Source organism: Cyanistes caeruleus, chromosome 6 (genome assembly GCF_971803275.1).
Source record: "Cyanistes caeruleus chromosome 6, bCyaCae1.hap1.1, whole genome shotgun sequence".
Lineage (NCBI taxonomy): Eukaryota > Metazoa > Chordata > Aves > Passeriformes > Paridae > Cyanistes > Cyanistes caeruleus.
Genome location: NC_141706.1, coordinates 35,644,179 through 35,658,547, shown reverse-complemented (window position 1 = coordinate 35,658,547; position 14,369 = coordinate 35,644,179). Strand labels below are relative to the sequence as shown.

The 14,369-nt window shown below is 41.1% G+C and overlaps 2 protein-coding genes across 30 annotated transcripts in view; one reads left to right on the top strand and one right to left on the bottom strand.

Annotated features, from left to right (window-relative positions):
* RAD51B (RAD51 paralog B) overlaps window positions 1–14,369 on the top strand; it is a 429,615-nt gene that overhangs the window by 335,795 nt on the left and 79,451 nt on the right. The window contains exon 11 of one of the 26 annotated variants that reach the window (XM_086895899.1): window positions 10,112–12,953. The exons of 24 other annotated variants lie outside the window; for them this stretch is intronic. In XM_086895899.1, coding sequence (XP_086752025.1) covers window positions 10,112–10,119 — 8 coding nt within the window. In that variant the 3' untranslated portion in view covers window positions 10,120–12,953. Of the gene's footprint in view, window positions 1–10,111; window positions 12,954–14,369 lie in introns of those variants that run through there. One more of the 26 variants, XM_086895898.1, reaches the window with a different exon arrangement.
* The window catches only part of LOC111930291 (uncharacterized), a 53,413-nt gene that overhangs the window by 7,137 nt on the left and 31,907 nt on the right, over window positions 1–14,369 (bottom strand). For 2 of the 4 annotated variants that reach the window (XR_015288786.1, XM_086895917.1), the window contains exon 3: window positions 1,221–1,475. Coding sequence is in view for 1 of the 4 variants with exons in the window: in XM_086895917.1 (XP_086752043.1) it covers window positions 1,221–1,475 (255 nt within the window). In the remaining 3 variants the exon portion in view is untranslated. Of the gene's footprint in view, window positions 1–1,220; window positions 1,476–8,552; window positions 8,635–9,246; window positions 9,720–14,369 lie in introns of those variants that run through there. The other 2 variants (XR_002865101.2, XR_002865102.2) reach the window with 2 other exon arrangements.

Below are 14,369 nucleotides of genomic sequence, written 5' to 3'. Positions count from 1 at the left end.
TGGTGTACTTCTTCCTCCTACTAACTTCTCCCCTGTATTAAACTTCCCTACCTTAAAAATAAACTGGACCAGGAAGATGGCTGTTGGGAAACAGTCAGTTTGCAGTTTGCAGTGGTTTTAGATAAGCAACTGTATAACCAGATGTAGCAAGGGTACAAAAGAGGGGCAAAAGCAAGCTTATAGCCAGCTTCTGCAAGTGCCAGCTACAACAGGCAGGTGTTTTGCCAGAGCTGAGAGCTCATAAATAAGGGGACACTAAAGAGTTAAAAAGATTTTCAGGGAAAGCCGGCTGATGAGAGAAGGGGAAAAGAGGAGGAGCAATCCTCTTGTGCGAAGATTTTCCAGAGCCTCCAGAGATCAGTAAGCCCCAGGATGCTTTTCTTTTAGATGTTTTAATTTAGGTGGTTGGAATCTAAATAGGTAATGATTTACCCTAAAGTTGATGTATGGTGACAGGATATAACTTGTCATAGCAATCAGAACTGCAAGAAATGACTGAAATCCAGTCCTCAGATTCAGCCTAAAATTCAGCCTGAGAGTGAATCTTACAGTCATATTCAGAAACAAGCAGTTATTTGCTGTGAGTCATTAAAAATTTGAGATCTGACAAGGTACCGAAATAACTCAAATATGCACCTATACATGTCACACTTACTCATATCTGAAAGAGAAAGGCTGGTAGCCAGCCTTTCTCTCGTTTAATTTCATCTCATTACCCAAAGATATGCCCCTTGTGCATTTATTTTGTTAATGAAATGCTAGCTTTATTGGAATATCAGCTCTGTAGGGGTTGCCAGGACATATAAAAGAGAAAAGCCATAAACTATGTTCATTATTATTGCAGTGTAATGCCAGGTCTGGTACTGCTTCCAAAAAGTGGGAAAGCGAGAACTTAACATGTCCCTGACCTGTCCAGAGGGACAAAACAGAGAGCTTTTATTTTATTTGTTTCTACAGTGACTCAGTCTGTAGTAACTGGGTTAAAGTCCACTTAGAAACGAATAGAACAAAAGGCCTCCTGTTAGTGCTGGACATTTTCCCTCTTCAGATATCACCAGTAGGATTTAAAAAAAAAGGAAAAAGAAAAAGAAAAAAAAAGCCCTCTAACAGAATGCAGGAAACCACAAGCTTATGGGAATGTAGCAGCACTTTGGAAAGGAAAACACTGCCTCAGACTTTCATCTGCAGGGCTTGTGCTTTTTTCCCCATTTTTTCCTTACCTTCTTTTCATCTCCTTACAGCTAGAAGCATTTGCCAGGTCAACACACAGCCCGGAGAAAAGGCTGGTGAGGACAGCAGTTAAGTTGCAGGGGGCCATTGCCAGGTCCCAGATAGAGAGGAAAAAAATTGGTCTGTGCAGATCACTGTAGTCTGCAAGGGGACTCCAGCACAGATGGAGAGAGCTTTGGTGCAGCTGGAACTTGCAATAGTTACTTGACAGACTGAGGGTCTTAGCAGGGTCAGAATCCTGGATCCTACAAGGAGGGGAAAGGGGCTTTTTAGTAATTTTTATTTGGTATGTCTAGTCTTTTTTTTTTTTTCTTTTTTTAGCTTAATGACATCTAAGTAACAAATTACATAATGTTCTCTAAGATGATAAAAATAGCTGAAATGCTTTCTGTATTACATTCTAAGTATTATTATGACATGCCTATATTTTTGTTATAAGGAAAACCTTTTCCAGCAAATATTCACTGAATTTCATTAATTTTCACTTCAACTTTTTCCTAAGGAATGTGAACTGGCAGCAATAGAGAAAGCATACTGAAATTTTATTTTGCATATAAGAATGATCACTTTACTGAATCTTCTAAAACTTCACAATCCTCACAACTCTCAAATCTGAGGACAATTGCAGCTGTCTAAAATGAAATGGAAAATTGATACTAAATATTATTTCTTGCCGATAGCTTTAGCTATTGTGATCCTCTTTAGTACCAAAGACCATATTAATTTTTGTTAGGCGATGTTTTTGTTGACCTAGATCAGGGAAACAGCTTGGTAAAAGGTGTAGTGCTGGGGGTAAGGGAAGAAAGGGAATGGATAGCCAGAGCTGTATCACATAAGGCAGCTGTTATTTAATTTTGACTGCTGCAGGACCATGATCTCCAGTGGTAAGCTTTTGAGTGACTTGACCAAGACCATGTTGCACATAAATAGTTACTTTATTTAGTTAGCTGACTGATTTCATGCTGAGTTAGAGAAGTTTGTCTTTTGTGTTCATAGTTAATAGGTAAACAGAGTCGACCTTGCCATGCCTTTTTCACTAACAACTGATGACACCAAGCAGAAAATTCAGTCTTTAAAACAAATTTCCGTTGTTAATACTATATGAATCAGTTCCTTGTAGTAGTTAGTAATGTGTTATATACAGGGTCTCTTCTCCAGGTCATTTGGGCTGCTTTCCATATAAGAAAAAAGAATCAAATATTGAATGACTGGTTTTCATTCAATGTGAAGTGAGGTATTCCAGATCCTAGTGGACAAAGTATCTTCTGAAAAGCATCCAAATTTTGCTCCTTAATCAGCATTTTCATTAAAATAATAAAGTTCAAATACTCTGTTTTCTTATATAACTCTCCTGCCTTAGCCCTCTTCAGGCTGAAAAATTTGACCTCTCCCAGCCTTTCTTATATTCCAGCCCCTGACCATTTTAGGATCCCCCACTGGACTTCACTTCAGCTTGCAAATGTCTTTCTTGCAGTGTATGCAGTGAGCTGGACACAATATCCCAGTTTTTGTTGACTAACACATGGTTAAAGGCTATTTTGCCCTTAGTGTGATCACAGCTGGTCACAGTTGAAAGCATATTTTAAAACCCGGTCCAGAGGTAAAAAATAAAGCCTGACTAGCCAGGGTGTTTTAAAACACAGTTGGGACTACTTACACTTGAAGATTCCAACATCTTACAACACATGCTAACTAACACACTACTTAGTGCTTAATATAAGAAGCATGACTCTTCCTACCTGGATAGTTTTAAGTCCAAGTCTGAGGAGTTATTATAATTTAAATGTAACAGTTAAATTTAGCATCATTCCAGTAAACAGATGTTCTAAACCATATTCTAGTGTATATGTGCTGATGTGGAGCAGTTTGGTCGCTAGTGCAGTTTATTACATGATGCACTTCAATTTCATTTTTATGCATCAACCATCCAGCTGGAAATGGAAACATGCTGCTGGTTCATAGGGGAGAAGGCTCGCACAGCTCTGGCTAATGGGGTAACTGGACCACATCATTCTCTGCTGTGACACTGTACAGGCATTGCATTGCCACATGCAGAAAGTAATTCATTGCTTTTTGAGGTCCAAATTGTCCTTGATAACCAGCACTACCAATACCAGTGTTCACAGGGAATGAAGAAATTCCCTGGAATTTGTTTAAGGCTCAGAGCTTTTAACTCCACCTTCCTGAGCTGAAAGAGAAGCGTTTTTCCTCTGCTCCATCTGGTACAGCTCTCTGGAAAACTTCAGCTTGGCCACACCCTCCTCAGCCCCTGAACTTTGTAATTTTTCCACTGCCAGAATCACTAACTGCCCAGTTTAATGTAACTCCAAGTATCTGCAGTGGAGCTGGAGAATACACACATGGAGGAGGCTTTTAAGCTATGCCCAGAAGTTTGCCTTTTTTTTTTTTTTCTTTTTTTTTTTTTTTTTGGTGGGAGGGGGAAGAAGAGGAATGCAGTAGGGGTATACACAGGACTTTCCAAAATAGAACAGATATTCTGTCTGCTGTGAGCTTTGCTTTTGAAATCCCCCTTTTTTTGGAAGGGGGCTGAAACACATTTCTCGAGGAGGGGCTTGCTCTTACATTTGATAAGTGTAAATACAGCCATAATAATTTTTAGAGGTTTCCAGTTCTTCGTGTTTGTTGCCTGTTGCTCTGAAAGCCAAATCCAGCTTGTTAAAGCTATTATCAAAGTCTGTATAGCCAAAAGGGACCAGCGATTTTCCTGAACCCCAACTAGCAGCTTCCCAGATGAATATGCTGTGCCTGAGTTTCTGCAGCCAAGCAAAGCAAACGGTCATGCAGCTTTTGTGGCACTTGAAGCTTTTTATTCCAGTACCACAGAAAAAATGTCAAACACTTAGAGAAGGGCAGGGAGGCTGCATTTCCAGGATCTGTAACTCCCTTTTCCCTCATTCCATTTCAAATTGTTTGCAAACCCCAAGTTGAATTTTGTGTTAGGCCATTTCAAACTAAATACACTGTGGTGGTGATATGTGTGTGTGTGTGTGTGTGTGTGTGTGTGTGTGTGTGTGTGTGTGAGAAAGGCAGCAAACTGCAAGAACAAGGCTTCAGCACTATAATAACAAAACAGCAAACAGCCTATGAAGCCAGGGACAACCCTGCAATAAAGTAGTGTATCCAGAGCTTTAATCACAAGTGACCTAGCAATAACAAATCCGTGCATGCCTGTGGGTGTGGGAGAGAGGAGCAGAAGTGAAAGAGATACATTCCCAGAAGGGCAGAGAAAGAGAACAGAAATATTGAGGTGTGGAGGAGGTAAACAGGAGGAGCATGTACTTTGATTGCGTTGTTTGTGCATGTTCATTCTAAACAGTTGAAGTTAAAGCTTTCTTCCTGTTTCCTACAACATGCAGAATTTCATGCATTTGCCAAATAGGAGCAAGAATCAGCATCAGTTCCTCTTGAAACACAATTCAAGCTGTGTGAAAACAGCAAACTGTTAATAAGCACAGCATCCAAGTCAGAGTTACTATCCATAGGGCAGCTGTGGTAGTAGTGAGGAGCCAACGGTAGGATGTCATAGGGGGATGAAACTAAATCAAAAACAAAATGGAAGTTTACAGAAGTAAATTGTCAATAAGGTTAGTTTTAAAGGGATGTGGTTAAAGAGAAATATCAAACTGTGCATAGCAGAGGTGTGTTAATGAATTGCAGTCTTTCTAGTGAGAGAATCAAGTAAAACTGTAGCTGTGTAGATGATTCTACATGATATGATATAGATACTCTATATGATTGCCATATAACTGAAAGGTCATCTCGCAGCTTGCAAGACTACCTTCTTGGATGTAAATAAAATGGAGCTTTGGTTAGAACTGCTGTATGTCTCCCAGGGACAAGGAGTGGCTTAAATAGCAAGAGTGGACATGTGTACAAATGCAGTGATTCATGACTGTGTGTATCCTCTGTCCAGGGCAGAGACAAATGTGTCAGTGCAAACAGAACTGCTGCCTCACAATCCTTAGTAAGGTTTTTTTCCCTTTCCAAAGGGGCCGTGTTGGTGCACAGCCTTTGTGCTGGAGGCTGAATTGGTTCCTGAGTGCACTTAGTATTTAAAGGCATTAATAATTTAGGGCTGCCTGCCACAGCTTCATTTGATGTGATTGAGACTTCTGACCTCCCCAAGCTCTAATTCTCAAAAAGCAAGGGACTGGAGAGCACAAGGACAAGGCACAGAGAGTGCTCAGCTGTTGAACACTCTACTTGTCCAAGTATGACTGTGGACTCCAGGGAGAGCCTTCCAAAGGGTCTGAGATTAGTGTTTGACAAGGACAAGAGTTACTTTACTGAAGTCCACTTTTTATCAAATGTCTTTACCATGTTGCTGTTGTGGAACCAGAGTGGTTAGGGGTCAGAACAAACAATGTTCTGCTTGCTTCCCATATCTTCCCATGGCTTTTAAGGAGGTTGATGAGTTTGTTGGGTCTCTGCCATGTAAACAGAGCCTGCATGTAAACAGAGTGCTGTCTGGTGTGTCCTTAGCCAGTGCCAGGCTCAGAGGGCAATAGAACCGACTCAAAAGGCTCTAATAGAGGTAACGACAATGCTGGAGTTTACAGCAAAGGTCAGGGACGAGAGAGCAGCCTATCTTTGGGGAAGGCCATAAATTGTTGCAAGTTCGAACTGGGGAGAGGAGAAAATGGCTGTATTTGTTTTCTCCTTTTCTTCTAGGGCTGACTTGGGAGGCTGAGTGACTGAAGTCACTATATATTGGACCTTACACATTCCAGACAGCATACTGATCAAAGCTGCCCAGGGACACTGGTTGTCTACAACTGGGAAGTGGGGCCCTGTGTGTGTTGTCAGATTATAGGCTTTTTTCTCCTGAATCAAATTTGGGCAGTGGCCTGGCATAGGACTCGTTCCCTCTCCACCCTCTCAGGCCAGCTGGCCCATGGCTCTAGGGTTTGGCAGATATGTTTTGGGCTGGGTGCATATCAACGATGTCCACCCTCTCTTGAAATTCTTAGTTTTACTTGAACTGCTGTTGAAAGAGTAGAGTTATTTGTGCAGAGGATGAGGAGAACTGGAAAGAAAGAGGATGTCAATAAGTGCAGCTTTAAGCACACATGCAGAACTCCTCCATGGAGGGTAGCAGGAATGACAGAAATGACAAGAGCAGCAGGTTTGTCATGTGGTGCTGATAAGAGGCAGAGGGCCAGAGCCCCCTGAAATTACACAGGAGAGACGAGCCCAGGCTCTCTCTTACTCCCCAGTGTGAGATGGCTGTCTGAGAGGTTGGTCCTGGTGAGGCACATCATTGCCCTATACTTTCAAATTGCCCAGTGTGCCCTGTGACCTGGGAGAGGTGCATGCACAGTGGAGGGCAGTCTGTTCACCCAAAGGCTCCCAGCTTCCACTACTGCCAAGTGAAGGAAGCCAAAACTGGCTTTGCTTTAGGGTGCCAGGATGCAGCTCAGAGGATGTACATGTATTTTTCTAAGCTACGTGAATTGACACAGCAAACAGTCCCTGAATGGGAGGAAAAGGTAAAACATAGTGACCTCATTTCAACAAAAAAAACCTCATCCATCATGCAGAAAAGTTAGTAAAAAACATGGCAATTAAATATGTGCCAGCAAATAGCTTCAAATCCTAATTCACCCATGCCCAAAAAAAGCAGTGCCTGTGCCCATTTGGAGGAAAAGACTGTGCTTCATGGTTTTTTTTCTTTCAGTCTGTGCAGCCTCTGAGTCATCTACAGCCAATTTACTTCTTTGGATTTCTGTACCAGAGGCAAGGAGTTAATTTCAGGAAGAAGGACAATTTCTCAATGGGTGATAAAAATTATAAAGAAAAATCCCAGTGTGCTTGGCAGTATTTGGAATGAAGTTGTTAAGTCCCACCTTTGCATCCTGAAAATTAGCACTCTGATAACCAGGACCTGTGGTATCTCAAGTAGAAAGGTGATATTCCAAATCTGCAGGTAGCACATTTTTGTGAAATTTAGCGGTTGCCCTCAGAAAAGTGTTTTGTCAATTTCCTTTTAAATTCCCATATCCTTATTTTTATTTTGTTTCTGTTTCTCTTTCTGCTAAAGATGAAACAACAGATTCAGAACTTTAACTTTTGGGAGTGTCAGACACATTCAGATTTCTAATTGGACTAATGCAGCAAAATAATGGGTTAAATCAAAACACACACAAACAAAAACATTCCTAAGAAAGTCTGGTTCCAGATTCAAGCATATTTAAATTAAATTCTTGTTTCTGCTACTAGCCAGAAACCATGGTGAGATAAATGAAATCATATGGGAGGAAAAAGGAGGCAGAAAAATTCTCAATGTAACAATGTTTCTTTGGCTGCCCTGTCAGGGAAGGAAGAGAGGAATATTTCTGTTCACTCCACTTTATAGCTGGCTAGGTACACTAACTTATTTCGTTTTCTTCTGAATGAATTGACTTTTGCAGGAAAACAGACTACTGGCATTATCTGGTACAAGAAGCCTGTGTTATTGCCTGGCTTCTCTTACTGGGCGGATCCAACATGACTTTCAGCAAGAACGCTGCCTGCCTTCACTGTTTTGTGCTCAGTTACTAGCAGTGATGGACTTGTGTAGGAGCTGTTAGGAAGGCTTCGAGTCTCACTGTGACCAAATTCTCACAAGACTGTGAAAAGCAAATTGTATGACAGGGTGATGACAAGGCCAAAGAATGGGCCTGATGGAAGGAATAGGTGGCAGGGGAGAGGGAGAATGGATCTACTGTGTGCTTATCCTGCACAAGCTCATGTAATCACAAAATTCCATGAGGGAAAATTAAATTCCAGTTACTTGTGTTTCAGTGAAAAGGGAAGAGAAAATCTGGTGACAGAGAGGAGAAAGTTCCTCATGTTGGACTGGAGTTGAAAGCAGTATATAGGTGATTCCCGTCTGAGGCCTTGTTTTGTGTATGGGGTGGTACAAACCACTTAGACCCCAGCACCTTCTCAGGGTCACAACAAGCCTCAAGGAGTGCCAGAAGTGCACCTTCAGCCTGAGTGAACAAGCATAGTGGGCTTTATTCCTGTTACAAGATCAGCAAGACTTAAGACCTGGAGTCACAGGTTGTGGGTCTGGTTGTCTCTTGTGACTATTGTAGAGAGCTGTGACTCCATCAACAGCAAAAGATTCATTCTGACTTGTGACTGTGTGTGAAAGAGGTGTTAAGCCAAGGAAATCCATAGGAGAGCAGAGCACACAGCTGAGGACTGCTGAAGGCCTGGTACAACTTTGTGTTGTGGTGTTGCACTGTTTCTTTTGTCTGTATTGGAAAAGGTGCACCCACGCTTTGCAGCGAGCAAAACCTTGACAGTGTTCTCACCTCCCTTGCGCTGTGTCAGCGGGCACCTCTCTCTCTCTGGGCACACATTCCTATTGCACGAGAAACCACGAGCGCATTGAGGCTGCAAACAGAACAACACACAGTCACACCAGCAGGGACAAAGTTCCTCCCCCTGCTCCTGCTCCTGCTCCCAGGACAGACGCCATCAGCTGTCTGTTACTGCAGGTTGCCATGAGCCTCGTCCCTGGCTCTCCCAAAGTGCATCTTAAGTTTCTGGCAGCCGGACTTAGAGGGCCCAGAAACAGACCTTCTGCCTGCTTCGGCAGCTCCACATCGTGCCTGCCTAGTGCTGACCTTCCCTGCCCTCTGGCCTCTGCCCTTGCCTCTCGACCTGTGGGATTATTCCTGCTGTGCCTTCTCCAGGAGAAGGCCCCTCAGCTGCTGCTGTAGTGTCGAGGGTGACTATGAGAGGAAAGAAGAAAATCCCCCTCGGATGACTTGCTTTTGTGGTGGGCAGAAATCTACACCCTGGGCACGGTGCTGAAGTGCCGTTGGAAAAGCACTGTATCCCTCTGTGCGCTGACCTCCCCCAGGCCATTCATTTCCCCCCACAGCATGCTCAGCTGCCCTTGTTTCCAGCCATGAGGGCCCTTATGATTCCAAATTCTGCCCATCCTGCCCTGGTTTTGGTCTGAAGAGCAAGACTGGAGTTGGGATTTTAGCTGGAGTTTACCCTTTCCCAGTCCTCATCTCTTGAAGGGCTAGCTGCCAGTAATGGGACGAGCCGCTTCCTTGGTTACTGCACCACAGGCCACGGGTGCTGGAAGGGGGAAGCAGGGGGGATTTTTTGTTTGTTTGTTTGCTTTTCCCTGAACCGTGAAGGTCTGGGCAGTGCTGAAGACAGGATACAAGACCTGATGGACAGGATCTGGTTTTAGCCCATTCTCCCTCCCCTCTCCTGGAGGAGTGGGGCTTGTGGCCCCAGCAGTCTTTCAGGCCCTGCCAGCGGGGGAGTGAGAACTAGGCCCACGGATTGCATCAGGAGTCTTTTTTCTGGTCATGCTGGTTGGTTATAATGAGAAAATACTCCAAATTCCTAGTGAAAAATCTTTTCTTCCTTTTCATTATTACTGGGCCAGACAAGCTAAGCTAGCACAGGAGCCCTGAATGGTGGCTGGCTAGTGGTGCACACGGTGGTGCCAGGGTGGGAGGCAGGACTCCTGAATGCTCATCCCGGCTCTGTGGTTTTTTTATATAAACCCCAAAAAATCAGCAAACTCATTGTGCATTCTGTCTGAACATACCTGGACATGAAACAGGTATGCAAAAAAATCAGCAAACTCATTGTGCATTCTGTCTGAACATACCTGGGCATGAAACAGGATCAGTGATACAATCCTGAGAGTTGTTTAAAAGCTCTCTTAGCTAAGTAAAAAAGACCTCGCAGTGAAAGATACTTAAACACAAAGTGGTGGGACTGTTTCAGATATCATTTCTGAGCAAAGCTGCTTTCAGATGTAGGGCCGAGTACCTTAAAAATGTCCTTTTTTTTTTTTTTTTTTTTTTTAATTTTTATTCTTCTTCCTTATGTTTGACAGAAATTTAACTTTGGATTGAATCCAAAACAGATGAAGACTTCGGTTCAAGGTGTCTTGTCTCACCACTGAGGCATTTGTAGCGAGGTGTGAATGGATGAAGTCAGCAATGCAAGTTTTTCTGGAGAATGTACTGGTTAAATCTTATTGGTGGACTGTGAAATGTAAATAAATTAATATTTAGGAAAGATTTTATGATTTTTCAGCTGCAAACCTGAGTATATGCTCACTGGTTAACAGACTTGTCATTAAGGCATCAAGACAACCTGTCTAGTCCTCACAGGTGCTGAACTGAGGGTATTTATCTTCATTTATGTCTGACTTGATTATCTTCGCTTCTTTGTCAGGGCTTTTTAAAATACTTTGTTGTTGTTGTTGTTTTTTGGTGATTTACATTATCTCTTTAACTCCTGGGAGCTCTGAGAAATTGTTTTTTTTCTTTTTAGGAGAGGGACACTAAATTTCTTCCACAATTGGTTCAATCAATATGAAATCAACAGTGACACTAAAGTACTGGCTCCCACTATAGGTGCACTTCATCGGTGGGGGTTTTACTTCAAAGTATAATGAAGAATGGGATCCAGAATTTGTGTATATACTATGTTACCAGTTTCTGTCCTGTTGTGTAGAGATAACCTTCAATTCCTTCCCTGTATGTTTCTCACTGTCCTTTTTATTTTTCTGTTTCAAATCACGATTTTTCCATGCTTTCCTTTAGGCTTCTCTAAATATATTTAAAATACTCATTAGCTTCTTAATAATCCTCTTATATAAGTAAATGTCTTTTAACAGAAAAATCTTCTCAAAGTGGGAAAAGTAAGGTAGAGAATATTAAAAAATATAATTATTTCATTAACTCAAATGTGCTTCAAAACTTTTAAGTAAATTTTCCTGTCAGCCTTTGAGCATTCTTTAAACAAAAAACATCAACTGTGTGATGGTGGGCAAGGAATAGATACTGAACATAGTCATTTTGGAGGAAATCTCTGGGAATTCCAAATACTCATCCCAGCTCCAGATGGCCTGAAGGTCATGTTTTATATTACAGTATTTCCACTGATTTTTGAAATGGTTTTGAGATATTTACAGATGTCTTGATTGGAAAAGGTGCTGCTGAAGGCTGAAGCTTGTATCACCACTATAAAGACATAAGAACATCATGGAAAAAAATCCTATCATTCTTTCTTTTGGTGCTTATTTAGCCCCTATCAAAATAGTATCTGAGCATCTCATATGTCTAAAAATAGAAATAACAATAACAAACCTTCTGTCTCTCTTTTCCTTCCTAGTCTATAAGTGAAATTGCTTGATTTGTTCAAAGAACTTTTTTCTTGTGGGTTCTAAATATTTAGCTGTGGTTTTCCACAGTTTATCTACTGTTCCATTACTCCACAGAGAAAAGGAAAAAAAGATGCCATTTCCATTATTTTGTAGAACTCAAAAAGCCACAGTGTCATTTGTTCCCTCTACTGATTCCCATGTAGAACATCACCAACACCATTCCCAGAGTTGTGCATTCATTACTTTATTGATGTATAACTGAGGATGTTTTGGCAGGATTCAGTGTTGTGTAAGCCACATGTGATGTTAGGGGAAGGCCATTATATAGGAAGGCTTTGTATGTTCATTGCAGCCATGCACAGGATGGGTCTGGAGGTTTAATATTTAACTATTGAGTATGTTTGAGAAATCATTATATTCCCTTATTAATACTCTTGAACTTGATAAAGTAACATTATGTTACACAAGGGTCATTTTTCTCTATTCTGTCTGTCTTTCTGGACTCAATATAAAGCACACTGTTTCAATAATCAGCTTGATTTTTTCATTCCAATTTCTGCTTTCTCCTTTGAGATAACAGTACAGCTGCATATTTTCCACATTATTATTGTTTAAAAAGGAGTTTAGAGGATTGCAAAGGAGTTTCCTGAAGCTACTGAAATTTATGGCCACTGTTAGTTCTTCTCCTGAGGGAGTTTTGAAGATTCATGCCTTTTACATGTCAAATTTTTTATAATTATCTCCCTGAAAAAATCTGAAGGCCTTAAAGGTCACTTGTGCCAGGAGACGTGGCTTGTGATTAACTAAGATGCTGCACAGCTAGTGAAATTAAAACTCATCAAATCATCCCAAATGCAGTACGTACTGAAAGTAAAGCTTGAGACCATAAAAGTGCACTTCACACTGTGATTCCAGTCCTCAGCATGGTACACTCACATGTCCATGGCCTTTACTAGAACAGCACCACATTCCTTCAGTCACTGTGTAGACCAGCTTTTTTCTGTCATGGTTGTTTCCATATCCTTCATCAGATCTTGATGCTCTGTGTGACTGTGACAGAAGTCTGTTCTTTGAACACATCATGATAATTGCTGGTGTGGCTAAATTTCACCTCTTCTGGCAGCATCACCTCTGTTTTTCTGTGGTTGACTAAGCAGCAGGGTTGCTCTTTTTTTTTTTTGCTGAGCTGAGCTGAGGAATTCAGATGTCTGGGATATGGTGCTATCTGTTGTAAAGTGAAGGCAGTATGTAGTTAGGTGTCATAAATGCTCTCCTGGCATCCAAGGGTGCTGCCTCTCACGCACTTATACATGTCTTATGGTATGGGAAAGATAACTGAGCCATGTGGGCCTCTGTGGTTGCAGAAGTTTGTTAGTGTATCTCCTTTGGGAGGAGAAGGAATGTGAGATGAGTCTTGGTCTTTTACGTTCACATGCAGCTAAGTGTTAAAGAGAGGCAGCAGCATTTTATGATCATGACAGCTAAAGGTTGCTGGGAAATGCTATTATCGGAGTACTTTCCACCCCTTTCCTCATAGTAAAAAATAAATTTCCATATTAAAAAATATTCTCTTTCAGAAGTGTCACATTATTTCCAAGTTGCACAATCTAACAGTGGGAAAAAGTAATTATGAATAACACAGAAACAGTCCTGTTTCAGAAATAGGATGCAGATATTTGTCTGAATGTATCATCTGCAGTACACTTTATGAAACATTGACTTTCCCGTAAGAACCTCTGTGATGCTTCCAGTTCTATTTTACCCTTAAAAATGTTACATTTTCTTCTGCTGTCCAAAGAAGGATCTCATAACTAATAACAGTTTTAAAGACTTATCAGTGTTTAAATGGAAACTTCAAAAAAATGCTTTTCTTTTTTATGTTAGTTCTGCTAATATGGCAGTTTTACTGTCATTCTTTAGTGAAAATACCTATAGTTTGGAAACAGGCTATCTTGCCTATGTCTCTGTGCTTGTGGTATCTAATCATGACATTTTTGATTTGGGAAGTTATTTTCCCTCTTCTTTACAAATTCAAGCACATACCAATATTCCAGCAAGAGTCTGCCTGCCCATGTGTAGAAAATGTAATACTCCCATTGCTGTTCTCTTAAGTCCTTTATTTACTCCCATCTGTTTTGGGATCTGTTTTGGAATCATTCTCACTATGGTAAGAATCTTTAAATGACTTACAGAGACTTAGGTCGGTGGCTTAGCTTGCCTTTATTCTGGCCTAATTCTCCCTCATCTTACCCCAGCCTTATCTGCCGTTGTGTACACTTTCCCCACCATTGCAATAAACTTCACCTTCTTTTACGTTCCTTTCTCTCTGCCCATTTAATTCCAGACACCAAGCACTTCCTCTTTACCTACAAGGCAAATTCTGGTTTTTTTTAAGTAGTTGGAGTATGGGAGTAGAAATTTCATGAGTAATAATGCTACCTGACACCCAAATATTGGTCAAGATGCTTTAACTTTTGTCTCTGGATTGTTTCCCTGGGTGACTAAGCAGAAAAAATCATGTGGGCTTAATTAGATGTTGGTCTATGAGCTACTAACATTAAAAATACAGGCAACAGTATGGGTGCTGGAGAGTTTGACCACAAATATGTCTTTTAATGCCTCAATGCCTCTCTTTTTCTTTTAACTTAATTAACAGACGTTAATCTTCTAACTTTATAACTTAATAGTTCTACAGCTTAGAGTTTATGAAAGACACTACGGTGCATCTTCTGAAAATATAATTGTGTATTATTAAAATTATGGCTAAAAAATTTACTTTCTGCATTAGCAGAACAGGAAAGTAAGAATACTTTGCCATTCTCAACCACTTCACACTAAAGCATCCAAGCCCTGCAGTTTAGGCCTTGGTCCTTTACTCCATCTGTATTCCTCACATCATACAAATGAGAGGTTCTTTTGCCTGAATGCACGGAGCATTTCCTGGTTACAGGCAACACATTTTAGCAATAGCTCTCGAAGA